The sequence below is a fragment of the Podarcis muralis genome, chromosome 12 (assembly GCF_964188315.1).
Source record: "Podarcis muralis chromosome 12, rPodMur119.hap1.1, whole genome shotgun sequence".
In the NCBI taxonomy this organism is placed as follows: domain Eukaryota; kingdom Metazoa; phylum Chordata; class Lepidosauria; order Squamata; family Lacertidae; genus Podarcis; species Podarcis muralis.
The window spans coordinates 50,517,417-50,534,779 of record NC_135666.1 but is presented as its reverse complement, the minus strand read 5'-3'; the positions used below and the strand labels follow the sequence as shown (position 1 = coordinate 50,534,779).

At 41.1% G+C, this 17,363-nt stretch overlaps 1 protein-coding gene across 9 annotated transcripts in view; it reads left to right on the top strand.

Annotated features, from left to right (window-relative positions):
- The window catches only part of ULK4 (unc-51 like kinase 4), a 166,765-nt gene that overhangs the window by 48,096 nt on the left and 101,306 nt on the right, over positions 1 to 17,363 (top strand). For all 9 annotated transcript variants that reach the window (XR_003709203.2, XM_028751072.2, XM_077916423.1 and 6 more), the window contains 7 exons: positions 3,273 to 3,394; positions 5,946 to 6,002; positions 11,499 to 11,550; positions 11,649 to 11,743; positions 15,464 to 15,515; positions 15,615 to 15,756; positions 16,510 to 16,602. Coding sequence is in view for 8 of the 9 variants with exons in the window: in XM_028751072.2 (XP_028606905.2) it covers positions 3,273 to 3,394; positions 5,946 to 6,002; positions 11,499 to 11,550; positions 11,649 to 11,743; positions 15,464 to 15,515; positions 15,615 to 15,756; positions 16,510 to 16,602 (613 nt within the window). In the remaining variant the exon portion in view is untranslated. The remainder of the gene's footprint in view (positions 1 to 3,272; positions 3,395 to 5,945; positions 6,003 to 11,498; positions 11,551 to 11,648; positions 11,744 to 15,463; positions 15,516 to 15,614; positions 15,757 to 16,509; positions 16,603 to 17,363) is intronic.

Here is a 17,363-nt window from a genome sequence, read left to right as displayed (position 1 = left end):
GATGCGCCCCTAGTGGCCCCTCTGTTTTGTGAATAATATTTAGTTAACCCTTTATAATAATGATGATGATTATGATGATTTACCCAGTCACTCTGGGTGGCTTCCAATAGAATATTAAGAACATGTTAAAACATTAAACATTAAAAACTTCCCTAAGCAGGGCTGCCTTCAGATGCTTTCCAAAAGTCAGGTAGTTGTTTATTTCCTTGACATCTGACGGGAGGGCGTTCCACAGGGTGGGCGTCACTACCAAGAAGGCCCTTTAATGTCCAAAATAATCAAATTGGCAAATAAAACTAAATTAAAAAGTGTTCAATTGCCGATCTAGTTATTTGTAGATTTGAGAGGACGATTTGCATGTAAACAATATTGAAATTTCAGTCTCTTCCAGCAGATGTAGCTGTAAACCACATATATTAAAGTACTTATTTTTAAAAAGTAGAAAAACATTTCAGATGTACATTTTTCAAACCTAAATCATGTAAGCTATAACAATGCTTAATAAAAACTGCTTAACCTCCTTTTTGTCTGAGCTTTAGCAGTACAAACTATGAGTTTTGCTACTTCATGGCATGTAATTTCAGAGAATTCTCAGGCATGTCCTCATTTAGCAGGGACCCAACAGAAATCAGTGCAGTGGTGTCAGAAAGGTATCTTGTATTCCATTAGTCTTTCACCAGTGAGGCATAGGAGTTGTTCTGTGGCTCCAGCATAGGAAAGGTAGTGGCTGCAGTTTGATGCTGAGTCTGGTGATGGATATCACTGGAAACTTACAGGTTACCTTGTGCCAGCACTGAGAGTCCAACTACACTTCATGTTAAATATATTATTCTCCCTTGCATGTCTGTTTTTTCTTGTTAAATTAATAGCTGTTTTGTCATGGTAGGGGTAAAAGGACCGCTGGACGGTTAAGTCCAGTCAAAGGCGACTATGGGGTTACGGTGCTCATCTTGCTTTCAGGCCGAGGGAGCTGGCGTTTGTCCACAGACAGCTTTCCAGGTCGTGTGGCCAGCATGACTTAACTGCTTTCTGGCTCAACAGAACTCCTTGACAGAAGACAGAACCCACAGAAATATTGTCAGGACTATACCATTCCCCAGGGAAAAATAAAAAAGAGATCACCCATCAATGACAGATTCCTTCCTGTGTCAGCTTGACAGGTGTTATAATGATTTTCATCAGGATTTTTGAATGAGGGTTCAATTAGCCGTCTTGGACATGCAGTCCCAATCCTGCTGTCTTATTTATTCCATTTTTATTTTTTCAAGATGGCACACATGGTCCTCCCCCTCCTCAGCAGTGGGGTATTGCTTTGTTTGTAACTGTGTTATGCACTTTTGTGATTTTATATTTTTAACTGTCCTGCCAGCTGCTGTTTTGAAAAGAAAAGCAGACATGCAGGGCCAAATTACCTACTTGATGAAATATCATTTGGCCCTGAGACCTTTTGCCAACACTGTGTTGCTGTGCCAGGATTGAACTATTGGATTCTACCTAAGAAAACTATTTTCTGTAATTTAAACAATATTACTTGTGAGAGACTGGTTGAGTCACCTATTCCTGTTGGAGTATCTGTCTGCATGTTGAGTAGCAACTCTGCCCACCTGGGTTCTAAGAGGTGTGGCCAAAGGGCATTGTCTATTTTGCCTATTTGGTGTCTTAGGGGTTGATCAACTTTTAGCCTGAGTCTAATACTGAGATACACACACAGCATCAGTGGTGGCTGGTGCCCACTAGACCTGGTACGGGTGTTAGGAGGTTATTGGGCTTATCTAGTGAGCAGTTGGGACGCGGGTGGCGCTGTGGGTAAAAGCCTCAGCGCCTAGGGCTTGCCGATCGAAAGGTCAGCGGTTCGAATCCCCGCGGCGGGGTGCGCTCCCGTCGCTCGGTCCCAGCGCCTGCCAACCTAGCAGTTCGAAAGCACCTTCAGGTGCAAGTAGATAAATAGGGACCGCTTACCAGCGGGAAGGTAAACGGCGTTCCGTGTGCTGCGCTGGCTCGCCAGATACAGCTTTGTCACGCTGGCCACGTGACCCGGAAGTGTCTCCGGACAGCGCTGGCCCCCGGCCTCTTGAGTGAGATGGGCGCACAACCCCAGAGTCTGTCAAGACTGGCCCGTACGGGCAGGGGTACCTTTACCTTTACCTTAGTGAGCAGTTATCGGGGGATAAATAACTGCAAATGATTAAGCAAAAAACAGATACTCCACCATTGCACTCTCTTAATCAATATAATTTTTTTTAAAAAACTGAGCTGCTCAAATTAGCAACCATGCCCTTCTTCTGGCTAGCAGCAAAGAATGTATTTTGAGGAATGGGCAATTTAGGAAACAGCTCTGTGTCTGCTCTAACTACCCTTCAAGGCAGCCCCACTAGGTCAATACTGAGGTTGCTGGTTAACCTCATAACAGATGGAGTTGACGCCTTCATAATGGTGCTGAATTTCAGACAGTCTAGTCAGTCATACGGTTTTTCTGCTTAGAGACACACGAGAGTGATCTCTTTGCCGTAGCTGATCCTAATCCAATAGTATATCTGAGTTCTGTAAATACTTGATTGGTCAGAGAACAATAGGTTGACAGAAATGTTTGCAGAACATCTCTGAGTTCAAGTAGAAGTATGAAAGGTTTGTGCAACAGGAAAAAACTACGGGGCTTTGAGATTTTGGAGGATGCTTGACATTTTCCTTGGGAGGGCCATGCCCCAGTAGCCCTAGTGGGTCGGCCTCTACTTCTGGTCATAAGATAATTAGGTAGCACTAAAGTAAGCCTGTTTCTTTATTTAGAGCACCAGTAGTGGAGCATTGCATACAAGGTTAAAATACTGAAAACCTGAAAAATTCAATTTTAGCTGGGACCTTCTACAATCAACTTGTACTGTATTAAAAATTCAGACACCGATATGATTTATTAATGAATATATTTGGAGGTTATTACATAACTGGAACAATGCTACTCTGTAAAAAACGTTATCCATTGCAGAAGGGAGTTATACCTTACAGCTTTCCCTTTCAGTTAGCAGATAATAATTATAAATAGATATAATTATAAATAGGGCATGAAGGTGCTCCTCTTACTTCATAATAGCCCCAGCCAAATGGCAGACCGCAGGACGCTCGTGCTCCATTGCAATCACAGTATCTGACACCACAGGAGTTCAGTTTGTACCAGCCCAGACTTTCTCGGAAGAAAGTCTAACTGTTAAGTGAAGCTTATTCTCAGTAACTGCAAAGGACCACAGACTTGCTAATATCATGCAATTTGTGCTTTGTAGGTGACATTCTTTCTGCTTTAGCAAATGTATCAGGACGTAAACATCCATCAACAATTCAAGCTAAGCAGCTGAAAGGCTGCCTTCCGATGATGCCTGTGGTACTTCATCTTGTGACATCCCAGGTATAATTTGTTAAAGAACAGAAAATGAAGACTGTTACTGGTTTCTGGGTTGTTTGCGTTTTCCACTTTATTGGTTATAGTCCATAATGTTGCCTTGTTGTAGATTGGCATTAATTGATGCCAGTGAGTTTTGTTACAGAGTTCTTGCACTTTCATTTTATTCTGCTAATTCAAGTGAAGCATATTATGCTTTTGTGGCTTGTTTCTCCAACCTGCACCCCTGCTGCCAGCCCTCTCCAGTTCTACATCAAGTATGAGTGGAGCACATGAAGACCAGGGTCTCACCAGTCTGTACAGTGACGTAGAGAGCAGCACATTCTGCTCCCAACTCCCCACCCCCACCCCCATTCTCTTCCTGTTGCATTTCTGTTAGTGTGGAAGTGAGCTATCTGAGTATTGGGCAGAAGGGAGAAAATGTGCAAGACATTTGCCCCATAAGGCATGCAGTGATCTGGCAGGACACAAGCCTTTTTAACTCTCTCCCTCAGTGTTACATTTGGGTGGGAAAGTGTCTGCTCCAAACGGAGCCCAGGAGTAGTATAAAGTACCAGTTGATTCAAGAGGTGGACAGGTGCAGTGCTCTGAAAGAGGGTGATGGGTGGAAGAGTGGGAGAGACAGCCTTCTCAAACTTCACAGAATTCATTTAAAACATTGCTTTAATAAAATGAAAGCAGAGGGCAGTAAAGAGAACACACCATGTTTCTACCTGCCATTGCTCCTGGCACCCCTCTACAGTGGTACCTTGGTTTGCAACTGCTTTGGATTACAACCGTTTTGGATTACAACCGCGTCAAACCCGGAAGTGTGTGTCCCTCAAACCCCCCCCCCTTTTTTTTTATTGGTTTTCACAAAATTATAAACAAACAAGCACATAAAACAAACAAACATAAATCATAACCTTATTAAAAATTACACTTATTAACATTGTTAAGTGACTTCCTCGCTTCCCCTTGGTTGAATTTCAATGCATATCCTTTTAACGGTTTTCCAAATCACAGTTCTTATCAAGTTTAACCTGAACATTAACATCCTTAGATCTTTTCATTTTGAAATTAAACCTCTTAATTCATCACTTAACTTATATAAAATCCTAAGATGATTAAGTATCTGCAAGCTGTTTCCAATTAATTTAACTTGACATATTTAACTAAATAGTCATTAAATTTAGTCCATTGTTCCTGATACTCCTCCTCCTTCTGGTCGCGGACTCTTCCAGTTAGGTCGGCTAGCTCTGAGAAATCCATCATCTTCATCTGCCATTCTTCCACCGTTGGTAATTCTTGCGTTTTCCACTTGCGTGTCCCCTTTTTTCCGATTACAACCAATTTGGGGGGGGGGAGCAGGCCACATTGGCAAAAGTGCGCCTTGGTTTACAACCTGTTTTGGTTTACAACCAGACCTACGGAATGGATTATGGTTGTAAACCAAGGTAGCACCGTATTGGAAATCTCACAGTATGTAGTATTTTGTATCAGAGGCATAGCGTGGTGGGTACCGTGGCCCCAGGCACAATTTTGAGAGGGGGTGCAAATAGGCATCCCCACAGCAGGCTCCTTCATCGGAGCCTGGCTCCACACCAGAATAAGCAGGGGAACAGGCAAGTCTGTGGCAGCATTGCCACCCACCCTCAGCCGCGGTACACTTTGCTTCCGGCGGTGTCAGATGTGGCGCTAGCTCACTTCTGACCCAGCTGCAGAGATTAGGAGGGGAGTTGGCAGCAGCTTCCCCACCCCTCTCCTACCCTGAACTGTTGCACACTGGAGGCCGCCCTCCGCACCCCATATGCTCCACCACTGTTTTGGATGAAGATAGGGAAGGAGACAGTCAGCTTCATGTTGTAACATTGAAGCCCTTATCTAAGCCCTAACACCGTTATGTCAAGTTGCTCCTTCCATCTCTGTCACATTCTAATGTGATTAATTCATGCTTGTCATACATAAAAAACATAAGAAAATCCCCATTGGATCAGAACAATCTAATCAAACAATCCTGTTTCCAACAGCAGCCAGCCAGGTACCTATGGGAAGCCATCAAGCCGGACATGAATGCAGTAGCAACTGGTGTTTAGTGAGGTGCTACCTCTCCTCCTGAACGTTCATATAGCCATAATTAACAAGTAGCCAAATTTACCCTTATCCTCAACAAATTTCCCTTATTCCATTTTAAAGCCATTTAAGTTGCTCTTTTTGCCACATCTTGTGGTAGAGAACCCTTTAGAACTATGCAGTATGTGAAGAAATAACTCATTTTGTCTATTCTGAAACTTCCACAGTTGAGCTTCAGTTGATACTGAATTCTGGCATCAGAAGAGAGAGAGAAAAATTCTCCCTGTCCACTTTCTCTAAAACATGCATAATTTTTATATATCTTTATCATGTCCCTTCCCTTACTTACCTTTTTGCTAAACTGAAAAGCTCCAACTATTGTATTATCTGTCTATTACTAATCAACTGTAACTCAAAGATGTCATTTTCAATTTTACTGCATGCTACAGCATATTTACCATGTCTTCCCAGTACTTATTATTTTTCAACGTTCTATATCTCATAGGTATTTCGTCCCCAAATTGTAACTGAGGAGTTTCTGTGCAGCTATGGAACTTTGCTGGTAAGTAATGGTTTCAGGTTGTGGAGAACATGCATACATAAAACAAATACAAAAACAAGCTATATGCAAAATGGAATACCTACAATTTTAGCAGTTTTTATTTTAATATGTATTAGATATATATTACTTTTTTAAAAAAGGGACATGGGAGGCGCTGTGGTCTAAACCACTAAGCCTAGGGCTTGCTGAGCAGAAGGTCAGTGGTTCGAATCCACGCGACAGGATGAGCTCCCGTTGTTCAGTCCCAGCTCCTGCCCACCTAGCAGTTCGAAAGCACGTCAAAGTGCAAGTAGATAAATAGGTACCACTTCAGCGGGAAGGTAAACGGCATTTACTTGCGCTGCTCTGGTTCGCCAGAAGCGGCTTAGTCTTGCTGGCCACATGGCCTGGAAGCTGTCTGCGGACAAACCCCGGCTCCCTCAGCCTATAGAGCAAGAAGAGTGCGCAACCCCAGAGTCGTCCGCGACTGGACCTAATGGTCTGGGGTACCTTTACCTTTTTAATTTAACTTAGTGAAGTATGAAATATGCATGTTCAAGAAAAATATAACAGTGTTACTTCTCACACACACACATAATGTATATACTTTAAAAACATATTTAGTTAAGGACCCCCACAAGAAGAACTCTGACGTTAAAATCTATAATGTTTTAGAGAACTGCACTAAACTGTCTATGCATATTACATTAGGTTCTGCTGTTACACATCAGGTAGCCTGTTTTCTACTGAACATCACATGTCCAAAGACAGCCCACAGCAACTCATCTTCCTTTTATCTCTTGTACCTGTCCTTCCATAAGACAGTTCTCTGTTAAACAAGTTCACCCATAGTGGCATCTAATAATCTTAGAACCACAGCACCACTATGATCAAAATCAGCATACATTACCTTTCTATTCCTTTTGCTGCCAACTTCTACACAGTTGCTGTTGGAGCTTCATAAACTTTATATAGCCTTTGTCGACCCACCAGAAATCTCTCTTTCACTTACATCAGGTCTCGCAAAACTTAAGGCTAGCTTAATTAAGGATAAGAGAAGTGAGTGGGCTGAGTTTTTATTTAAAAAAGAGAGAGATTTTGAGCACAATGTAATTATTATATTCTTTTGTTTAGTGTTTCTTTGTCTAGCAGTGTTTTAGATGGAATTATGAACAGAATTTTTAGATCATTCTTCATAGCTCGTTCAATTTAATATTGTATTTACTTTGAAATATTATTTTGTGTACTAAAGATACAACCTGCAAGAGTTATATTATTTTTCTTGCTAGGACAGTTGTATTATGTTTAGTTGATGAAATGCTAAGTTGCATAAACTAGAAAGCTGAGACATTTGTCACATACAGCATCAGCATGCTAGCTTTGATATTAACAATAAAATCTGTATTGGGATTCCCAATGCTCCAGAGTGCTGTAGTTAAAATGAAGTAGTACTTCTGCATTGTATTGTTAGTTTTCACCATGTCTGCAACAGCTGCTGTGAAATGACTCTATTCTAAGAGTACCATTTTTTCCTTTGAAACCAAATATGGTGAGTACACATGTTTCAGTAACAGGTGCTTAAATTAATGATTTACTTATACAGGAGACTACAGTACTTCCTAATGGAAGCAGTATGGACCTCATGTTCACTTTTGTTGTGTTCCTTTAATTCCAAGAAAATATAAATTATTTAGCTGCACCATTGTATGATTTCACAGAGACACTGAAATGTTTGTGAAGGAAATATTTTTAGAACCACCATTATAATAAGTTGTAAGCTCACGTAAAAAAATAAAATGCAAAGCTTTCTCTTCTCTTAAATATTTGATTACTTTGGGTTTTATCAGAGGTTGGATTAATGTATTGAGCTACAAATTGCTGTCAAAAAAATTTCCCCAGAACAGATGCAATGCAGAGGAGGACAGTATCTATTTCTCATTTCTGTCCTGCTTATTCTTCACTAAAACAAACTTTATGAACAAAGAGTACAAGATATGAATGTTTAATGAATCAGCATATTTGTATATTTCTGTGCAAGGCAAATTGTGAAGAACCATTTCTGTAGTTGCTTTGCAGAATGGCGGTTTAAACAGGATGTCACTCATTACAGCTTTACATCAGCCCTATAGTTTTTGTCTGATTGCAGTTGAGGATATGGGTTGTAACTGAATGTAAATTTATTTATTTTAATGTGTAGTAGTTGAAAAGAAACAGTGGTACACTGCTAATATGTAGGCCTCCTGGAGATTGAGATTTGTAATGTGAAAGAGTCTTTGCATAGTGTCTGGAATTCCATATCATGTCACCTCTCAGGTCTCATCATTTAACAGATGCTTCCTTCTTGTCTTAATAAAAGGTTCCTTCCCCTCCACTCCCCCTTTAATAATGATGAATAGAGGATAAATTGAGAGCAAAATCCAGCTAAGGTTAAAGTATGTGCTTGTTTTCTTCCATTGAAATCAAATGAGCTTTAAACACCTTGGGTTGGAGTGGATCATTCTGATTATCTTGAGCGATGCACTGAATTTTAAGATTGACATATGGTAAAGCTGTCAGCCTTTAGGTTTGTAGTTCGTGAACTGCTATGTCAAAATATTGGCAATCGCTTGAAAAGGTGTATATGTTTTTTCCTCCTTCTGATATTGCCTGTGATGAGTAAAAGCAAACCTCTTTGACACCTGTGGAACCAGTCACTTCTATCGGATGGGCATTGTCATTTACAGAGAGTGCTGCAAATAATCTCAGGCATTAAATCCCATACTTAACATGCTGTTTGAATCAGTGTGGCTTTCTCAAACTTTCTCATTCTTCCTTGTAGCCTTAATCTCTGGAAGAGACAGAGAATCATAGAATTGTAGAGTTGCAAGGTACCCCGAGGGTCGTCTAGTCCAACCCCCTGAAATCCTGCCCACAGTTGTCTCTGGGTAGGCTTGAACCACCAACCTTTGTGTCAGCAGCTGAATGCAATCACCCGTTGTGTGCCTGAGTTGCATGACATTAGGTGTTCTGCTATAAATGTTGCACATGCAGGTCCTACTTGGTTATCTTATGGAAAAAGCCATCAAACTGGGCAACCAAGGCAGTTTACACCCAAAACCCAGGCCTAAAGCCTGATTTTAAACTGATGAAACAGATTACTAAGATCCAAGAGTGACTGATCATAACATCTTCTGGATCCAGGCAAGGTTTTGACAGGAGTAATTGATTTGTTGCCTCTTTTAAAGAGGCTGGAACAACTCCCTCTCTCAAAGAGGCCTTAACAACCCCTTGGATCCAGCTGCCCAACCCCCTTCCTGCTATATTTAAAAAGCTATGATGGACAAGGATTGAGTGCACAAGTGGTTTGCCAGAATTGACCGAGCATACTGTCCCCATCAGTGTCCAGTAACTGAAAGGCATTTTAACAATATTGGACCAAACAGTGCCACCAAAGCCAGCATGTCTAATTAGGTATTGACGGGGATTTGGTTGTGGTCCAGTTCTGTAATGTGGTACATTTAGTAGCCAATGCGACCGTGCTAAACAACAACAACAACAACAACAACAACAACAACAACAACAACAACAACAACAACAACAACAACAACTTAATATTTATACCCGCCCATCTGGCTGAGTTTCCCCAGCCACTCTGGGCGGCTTCCAACAAAATATTAAAAACACAATAAAACATCAGACATTAAAAACTTCACCGAACACGGCTGCCTTCAGGTATCTTCTAAAAGTCAGATAGCTTTAGATTCTGGCTCCAAGGTCTAATACCTTGGAAACTGCCTCAGTAAAGCATCCATGTCTCCCAGTTCTCTCCCCCCCCCCCCCCGTGTGTGTAATTTTTAAAAATAGTTTTCAACATCAACCTAACAATAACAGTCAAAAGAAATAAAAGTAAGGACAATAGACAAGTATGTGCAAACACATGCAAGAGCAAAATGGAAAGAAACACCCACTGAGCAAAACTACTGTGGAAGGGTGGGTTTCCTGAAGATAATAAAAACTTAGTATCTGGGATTATGGGCTGACCGAAACGAAAAGTGGCCATTTGGTGGACGTCTAGTACATCCAGGTTGCTTTAGAAAGGTTACGAAAGGCCACCGGGTTTCTTCAAATTTACCCTTCTTCATTGTCCCTTTGCTGAGGTTGTTCCTGGGAGCGGGGGGGTGTCACATTCTCACACCTCCTCTCATATGAGGCAACTGCTGAACACCAAAAATGGATGAGTCAAGGAGATCTTGACTTTACAGAAAACCAGTAACTTCCCGTATGGTTCAGTATAAGTTCCTGTTTTAATCAGTGATTTAGCCAAGGGCAGGTATTCATCCACATATTGGACAGATCGCAGCTCCCATGTTGGAGTCAAAAGGAAAGTCGCTGTAGTTAGAAAGAGTAGGCTACAGCAATGAAAGACAATAACTGCTGCATGTTTGTTTGTGTTTCTGAAAAACTACTTTGTGCATGTTCGCATAAGACACAGTGTTCTGTGTGTTTGTTTGATTTGTGATGTGCTGTTGCATGTGTTTGCATGTGTTTTTGCATGTGAAATGGGCTACTGGATATGCAGTTAGATGCTGTGTATTTTTATATGTACCCTTGATACTATTCCTCTGTGGAATGCCATCCGTGGCCAATCAATTTGCAGAGATGAGAAATGGTGTCCCTTCTGTTGATCTGCTTTGACCCATTTCTGTTTTATATTTCTTTTGTTAAACAGTTTTAGGTTTTTTTGTTGAAAAAGAGAGGGGGCTATAAATAAATGTATCAAGTTGTTCCTCATTTATCATCAGTGTGCCAGGGTCATTTTTTTTTATCAGATGATGCTTTCCCCTATGCATCTCTCAATACTGAAAAGGTAGCCATGTAAATTACCTGATAATTTATATATAACATATATATTTAAATTCTTATGTGGATTACTGTTTCTGTGGCATCAATGACATACCTCTTGCATCCCTATAAAATGTCTTCTATGCATTAAATTGAATCAGAAAAATGGAAATAAATTAAGTGGCACAAGAGAAGAGGGAATAATAGCAAAGTATTTACTTATCCCAGAGCATTAATATTTTATTTTTGCTGCTCCTCAGAAGGATGATTTATTTAGGTTATCCTTAAAATGTAGTAGGGTACAGTTTTCTCTACTTACACGTAAGTCTACCCATAAAGTATGAATTATGTGGGGAGATAAAAAAGATGGCACAAAGAAGAGAAAATTGTGTTTTCTAGAAGTCTTATGTTGAATTTGAATAATTAAGGTTGCAGTCTTATACTTAGATACCTGAGAATAGATCCTGTTGAATTCTGTAGCTCTTGTGTAGACTTGGATAGGATTGCACTGTACTGTAAATGTGCTAAAGAGGCTTAAATTATGTTCTCTCTGTGGAGATCCTGCCATTGTGTCACAAAACCTTTAACCTTAATCTACTGTTATTGCTATGTGGCCTTTATTTTATACACATTTATTTAACAAAGCCATATGTCTTTGTTAACCTTTCTCTTTTTGTGTCTTATTTTTCTCTTCAGGGTTTTGTCAAATTAATAGATTCAGGAGAAACTAACTTAGATGGAGCAATAGGTAAGTATAACTAGGATATCCGTCATGCCCTTTATATAAAATCATTTTTCTTCTCTTGCAAAAGAGATGTACTACAATTATTCCTCGTCTCCCAACAGGTCAAACAGCTTCAGAAGAACTAGTTAAGACTGCTTTGTCGGTATTTGAAGCAATAATGCAACATCCAGTGTTGTTAACGCTTTACCACTCAACGGTAAGTTCTGATGCCACGTGCTTGCTTAGCACCTCAACTCTCACTAATGAATTTAGTATTTCCAGATCATTAGGAGTTATTAGGGTCATGGCTATAGAAATGAAGCGCTGGGGGTAAAAAGGAAAGTGATTGAACTATGTTTGACTCAGGTGGAGAGGGGGCGGGGCAGCTGTGTATAATTTTATTCATTTAGAAGTAGAGTGGTACCTTGGTTCCCAAACGGCTTGGCTCCTGAACGCCGCAAACCTGGAAATGAGTGTTCTAGTTTGTGAACGTTTTTCGGAAGCCAAACATCCAACATGGCTTCCATGGCTTCAGATTGAGTGCAAGAAGTTCCTGCAGCCAATCGTTTTTGAACCATTTTGGGAGTTGAACGGACTGCTGGAATGGATTAAAATTGAGAACCAAGGTACCACTGTATTTAAATCCTTAAAGGTAAAGGGTAAAGGGACCCCTGACCATTACGTCCAGCCGTGACCGACTCTGGGGTTGCGGCACTCATCTCGCTTTATTGGCCGAGGGAGCCAGCGTACAGCTTCCGGGTCACGTGGCCAGCCTGACTAAGCCACTTCTGGCGAACCAGAGCAGCGCACGGAAACGCCGTTTACCTTCCCACTGGAGCAGTACCTATTTATCTACTTGCACTTTGACATGCTTTTGAACTGCTAGGTGGGCAGGAGCAGGGACCGAGCAACGGGAGCTCACCCCGTCGTGAGGATTCGAACCGCCAACCTTCTGATTGGCAAGTCCTAGGCTCTGTGGTTTAACCCACAACGCCACCCGCATCCCTTAGAGGGTCACTATAGCCCTCTCTCCCTTTCTCTACCCAAGAGCATCTCCCTCCCCAACACACAACACCCACACACAGAGTGAGAGAGATCCTCCTCTGTCTCTCTACCCAAGAACAGGGGAATTGAAAAAAAGAAAGTACCCACAATTCTACATGGCTGAGGGGGTGGGCAGCATAGCTAGGCAAATGGGACTGTCCCTGTTGCTCTCCCTGTCTCACCAAGTCCTTGTTCCCTCCTATGGGCCTCCCCCTCAGTCAACAACTCCTCAGCCTCCTGCTCTTCCTTTTCTTCCTCAGCTTCCTCACCTCCTTCAGCCCCCATCCCTCCTCGTCCTCGTCCTCCTCCTCCTGCTGTCATCTCACCACCACCACCTGTCCTTATCAGCCTCCTCTTCCTCACAGTGTCACACTGTAGTTCATAGGGCAAGCACCATCTCTCGGCAGTCACACAAACTACCACGTGGTGACAGTCTTCTACAAATGTATACAGTGGTACCTCGGCTTAAGTACTTAATTCGTTCTGGAGGTCCGTTCTTAACCTGGAACTGTTCTTAACCTGAAGCACCACTTTATCTAATGGGGCCGCCTGCTGACGCCGCGCCGCCGGAGCCCGATTTCTGTTCTTATCCTGAAGCAAAGTTCTTAAGTCCTAACTCCAGCGGGTGCAGAATGCTGCAGCGAGACTCCTTATGAGGTCTTCGCTGCGAGATCACATTCACCCGGTGCTATACCAGCTGCACTGGCTCCCGGTGGAGTACAGGATCAGGTTTAAGGTGCTGGTTTTAACCTTTAAAGCCCTATATGGCCTAGGACCCTCGTACCTACGGGACCGCCTCTCCTGGTATGCCCCACAGAGAAACTTACGGTCTTCAAATAAAAACATCTTGAAGGTCCCAGGCCACAGAGAAGTTAGGCTGGCCTCAACTAGAGCCAGGGCTTTTTCGGCTGTGGCTCCGATCTGGTGGAACACTGTCACAAGAGACCAGGTCCCTGCGGGACTTGACATCTTTCCGCAGGACCTGCAAGACAGAGCTGTTCCACCAGGCCTTTGGACCAGGCCACAGCCTGACTCCCTCCCTCGGCAATCTTCATGGAGCTCTGGCCCAATAGTTGCCAGTGGCTTGAATTAATTAATTTTTATAATGAATGATTTTAGAATGTTAGCCGCCCTGAGCCCGGCTTCGGCTGGGGAGGGCGGGATATAAATAAAATTTATTATTATTATTATTATTAACCTGAAGCACTATTTATGGCTTAGTGGAGTGTATAACCTGAAGCGTATGTAACCCGAGGTACCACTGTATTAGAGAGATGATACAGAGGTCCATAATGACTTGTTCATGACCTTTCCGGGTGTTAGTTAGTGGCATGAACTGCAGTAGTGCTCTATCACTCAAAAGGTGTGTAACTGTAATTATTGGAATATAAGTGTTAGCAGCATTGTGCAGTAATTCATTTGCATGATATATATATAATGTTGGGGTTTTTTTTTAAAGAAATACTTTCACTCCAGGGATGTCTTCTAATTGGTGGTGGTTGAGCATGACTTGAAATCCATGAATATAAATGCTGAGCACCCAAAGGAGCTTAATGCTTTCTTGTTAAATTGAAGCTAGACATGTTCAAGGTTCCAGATCAATACTTCAAATATAAAACTTCTTAATAGGATATCTTTTTCTCTGACTAGAAATGTGTGTCTAAGATTAGTCCCAGAGGTTAAGCTAGTTAGTGTCAACAGAGTTCTTTGTTTTCATGAAGTAAAATAGTTTTTAAGCTACCTTGGGTGGTGAATAATAGTTTGTAGAGAGGAGCAAAATTGCTTGCAATAGGAAATTAAGGAAATGGGAATTAAGTATATGGACGTGATGTTCTCTTCAAACTAATGGACCAGAATGATAAGGTCTGCAGCCAGTAATTGAGTTAATCTATAGGCATTTCATGTACGTATGAGCATATTCAGTATTATGTAATTAGAGTTGATTATTTAGATTTTTTTCACATTACAAAACCTTGTCAAGGAAATTTACTTATAAATTAAGTACAAATTAGTACTGCTCAATTAAAGATCAGTAGAGATTTACAGTCATTTATTTGCCATCATTTTGTGCTACCATGCACAGGAAAGACCTGGGGTCCAAGGAGCAATACACAAGAAGAGGTTTGTGTTGGTTTGTTTAGGCTACAACTGTAGTTTAGTTCCAGAGCACTAAGTCATGTATGATGCAGGGCACAGTTGCTGGGCTCACCAGTAGGGCATTGGACTGAGGTTTTGAGCCCACCAGAGTATGGACCAATGTGTCAAGCCCTTTAGGGGAGCTGGGGACCTTTGTGGCCCAGAAGCTCTTAAACTGGGACTTTGGGTAGAAAGTGGCCACCAAGATCCTTTATCAGAATATATAGCAGAAGCAAGGAATCCATCCCCTACTTTGCCCACTTATGCATGCGAGCCAATTCTGCCACAGGAGATGGGAGGTGAATTGCTCCCCTGACTCACTGCTACAACTGTTGCTTTAAGGACCACCATGTTTTTGGCAGGCGGACTAAGTTCTAGCTGAGGTACTTCATTTCCAAACTTTGTGAGCTGAATGCCTTATTGAATGATGCAGAGACTTCAAGTCTGTATCTTAAATAAGCAACATTGTGCCACTGAAGTTTGTATTTTCTTTCCTAAAAATCAATGCCAATTACCTTGCAAAAATGATGGTTGGAATTCTATGTTGGTGTTCAGTTAAGAACTGGTACATTTATTTATTTTTTAAAAGAACATATTCTTATTTGTTATACTGAAACAATTTACCTGAGTGAAGTTGGTTTCTCTATTTATGAATTGTAATTTATTATAATTGGGAAATAAACGTGGATTGCAGTATACATGAAATATCGTCATGTCTGTATAATTGAAGCCAGATCTTTATCATGCCTTCCTTTAGGTTATGGATTACATCCTCCCACCCTTAGTTTCTTTGGTCTCCAGTCAAAATGGTAAATATATGGCCACATCAACTGAAATACCCATTTTGCTTTAATTAAGCATCGGTGCGGACACATTCTTGGCACATTGATTCCTTTCTTCTTCTTTAGTGGAGTGGAGACTCTTCAGCTTGCGGTTGCTCTCAGAAACCACATCACTGCTTGTGAGCCACGAGGTCATGGCTGAAGAGAAAGAGAACCTTAACTCAAACAACAAGCTTCTGTCTCTCATTAAAGACTCATTGCTGCCTCAGTAAGTACAGAACAGTTTTTCTAATCAAAACTAATTCTATAACCAATCTGTTTTGGCTGCACATTTCTGAACTGCAGTCGGATTCATAAACAGTGTCGCACATTTTTCTGCCAGATGTCTCAGTGTAAGAGATTTTATACAGTCCTTCACTATATTTATTGTAGAAACAACACAGCTGCAGGACACCCAAGTTTGCATAACCCTTTTACAATCTGCCTGGCTCTTCCTAAAGAGAAACAAGGTTTCCTCTAATCCTCTGAGTGTGATTTAAAAAAAACACAAGTTATTTTGCTTCTTCAACTATAATATATATGGCTTGTCCTAATTAGTCCAATTTTCCTTCAACTGAAAAGTGTTGCAGTCGTTTCAAGCATACATCAACTATGAGTAAAAAAGAGAACCAAAAAAGCAAATGATAATTACAAAAAATATACTCAAATTAATAATAAAATCTACTGCTGAGCAGATAGAAAATTGGCTTGAACTTTAGAAGCTGCCAAGGCAAATCCTGCAACTGCTAATAGGGTCATCCTGTTACAAAAGACTAGCAGAAAATTGATTTTTCTGCTGTTCAAAACACATAGCTTTCCCTTCAAAAAAATTGTACAAGTAGATAAGTCAGTAGAAGGATGTATGAGTGGACAGATTAAGGGAAAGTTCACTTGATCAACTGCTAGCATATTTTCCTACAGAAAATGATGGGTGGAATAGTTACCTTTGTGTTTCACAAGGTTGTTCTTTCTTTTGTTCTAGGTTTCAGCAAATTCTAATGGCACCTGACCCAGTACCTGCTTATGGTCTAAAGCTATTAGTTGCCCTTACAGAGTATAGCCCCGTTTTTACAAGGTAATCCAATTGTACGTTCACTACTTCTGTGAGCCAGAAACCAGAGAGCTTGACTTTTCCTTATCTTAGATCAGTCAGCTGACCCTTGATATGTCATATTATAAACTGCTTTTGAAACTTCCTTCAGTTTTAACTGTAGTGAGCCATGTAATGTAGGTTCCTGCTGAGTCTAAAACCCTCTTGAACTCAAAGAACTAGTATTCTGGCCATCAAATTACATTTTCCCGTATTTTCTCAATCATAAACACATTTAAACATCACTGAATATGGTGGGACTTATTTCTGCATGATCATCTTTAGGATTGTACTGTCACTTACTTAAGAAGAGAACTATTCTTACAGAAAGACTCAAACTTAATTCTAAGTAGAAATATAAATTTGGATCTAAGGGTTATTATAGATTGAGGGTTTTTTTGGGGGGGAGGATATGACCCACCCACCAAAGAACAGCTACAAATGGTGACTCAAGGAATGGCCATTGTGCGGTTTCAATTTCATCAGCAATTCTGTGGTCCTCATACATGCTATACATACTCTTTCATAATTAGAAAGTATATATTGAATATAGGCCCCACGGGGAAAGGGCTTGTTACAGCTATGTACAACGCCTTAGTCAATATTAAGTTTGGAGATATGAGTACTTTGAAATCTACATGCGAGTTTTGGTGAGACTTTATTGAATATATCAACAAGGAACAGTTACATCTCCCCCACCACCACCCCGTTTCACGAGACACTTGGGGAAAATGAATCTCTCAATA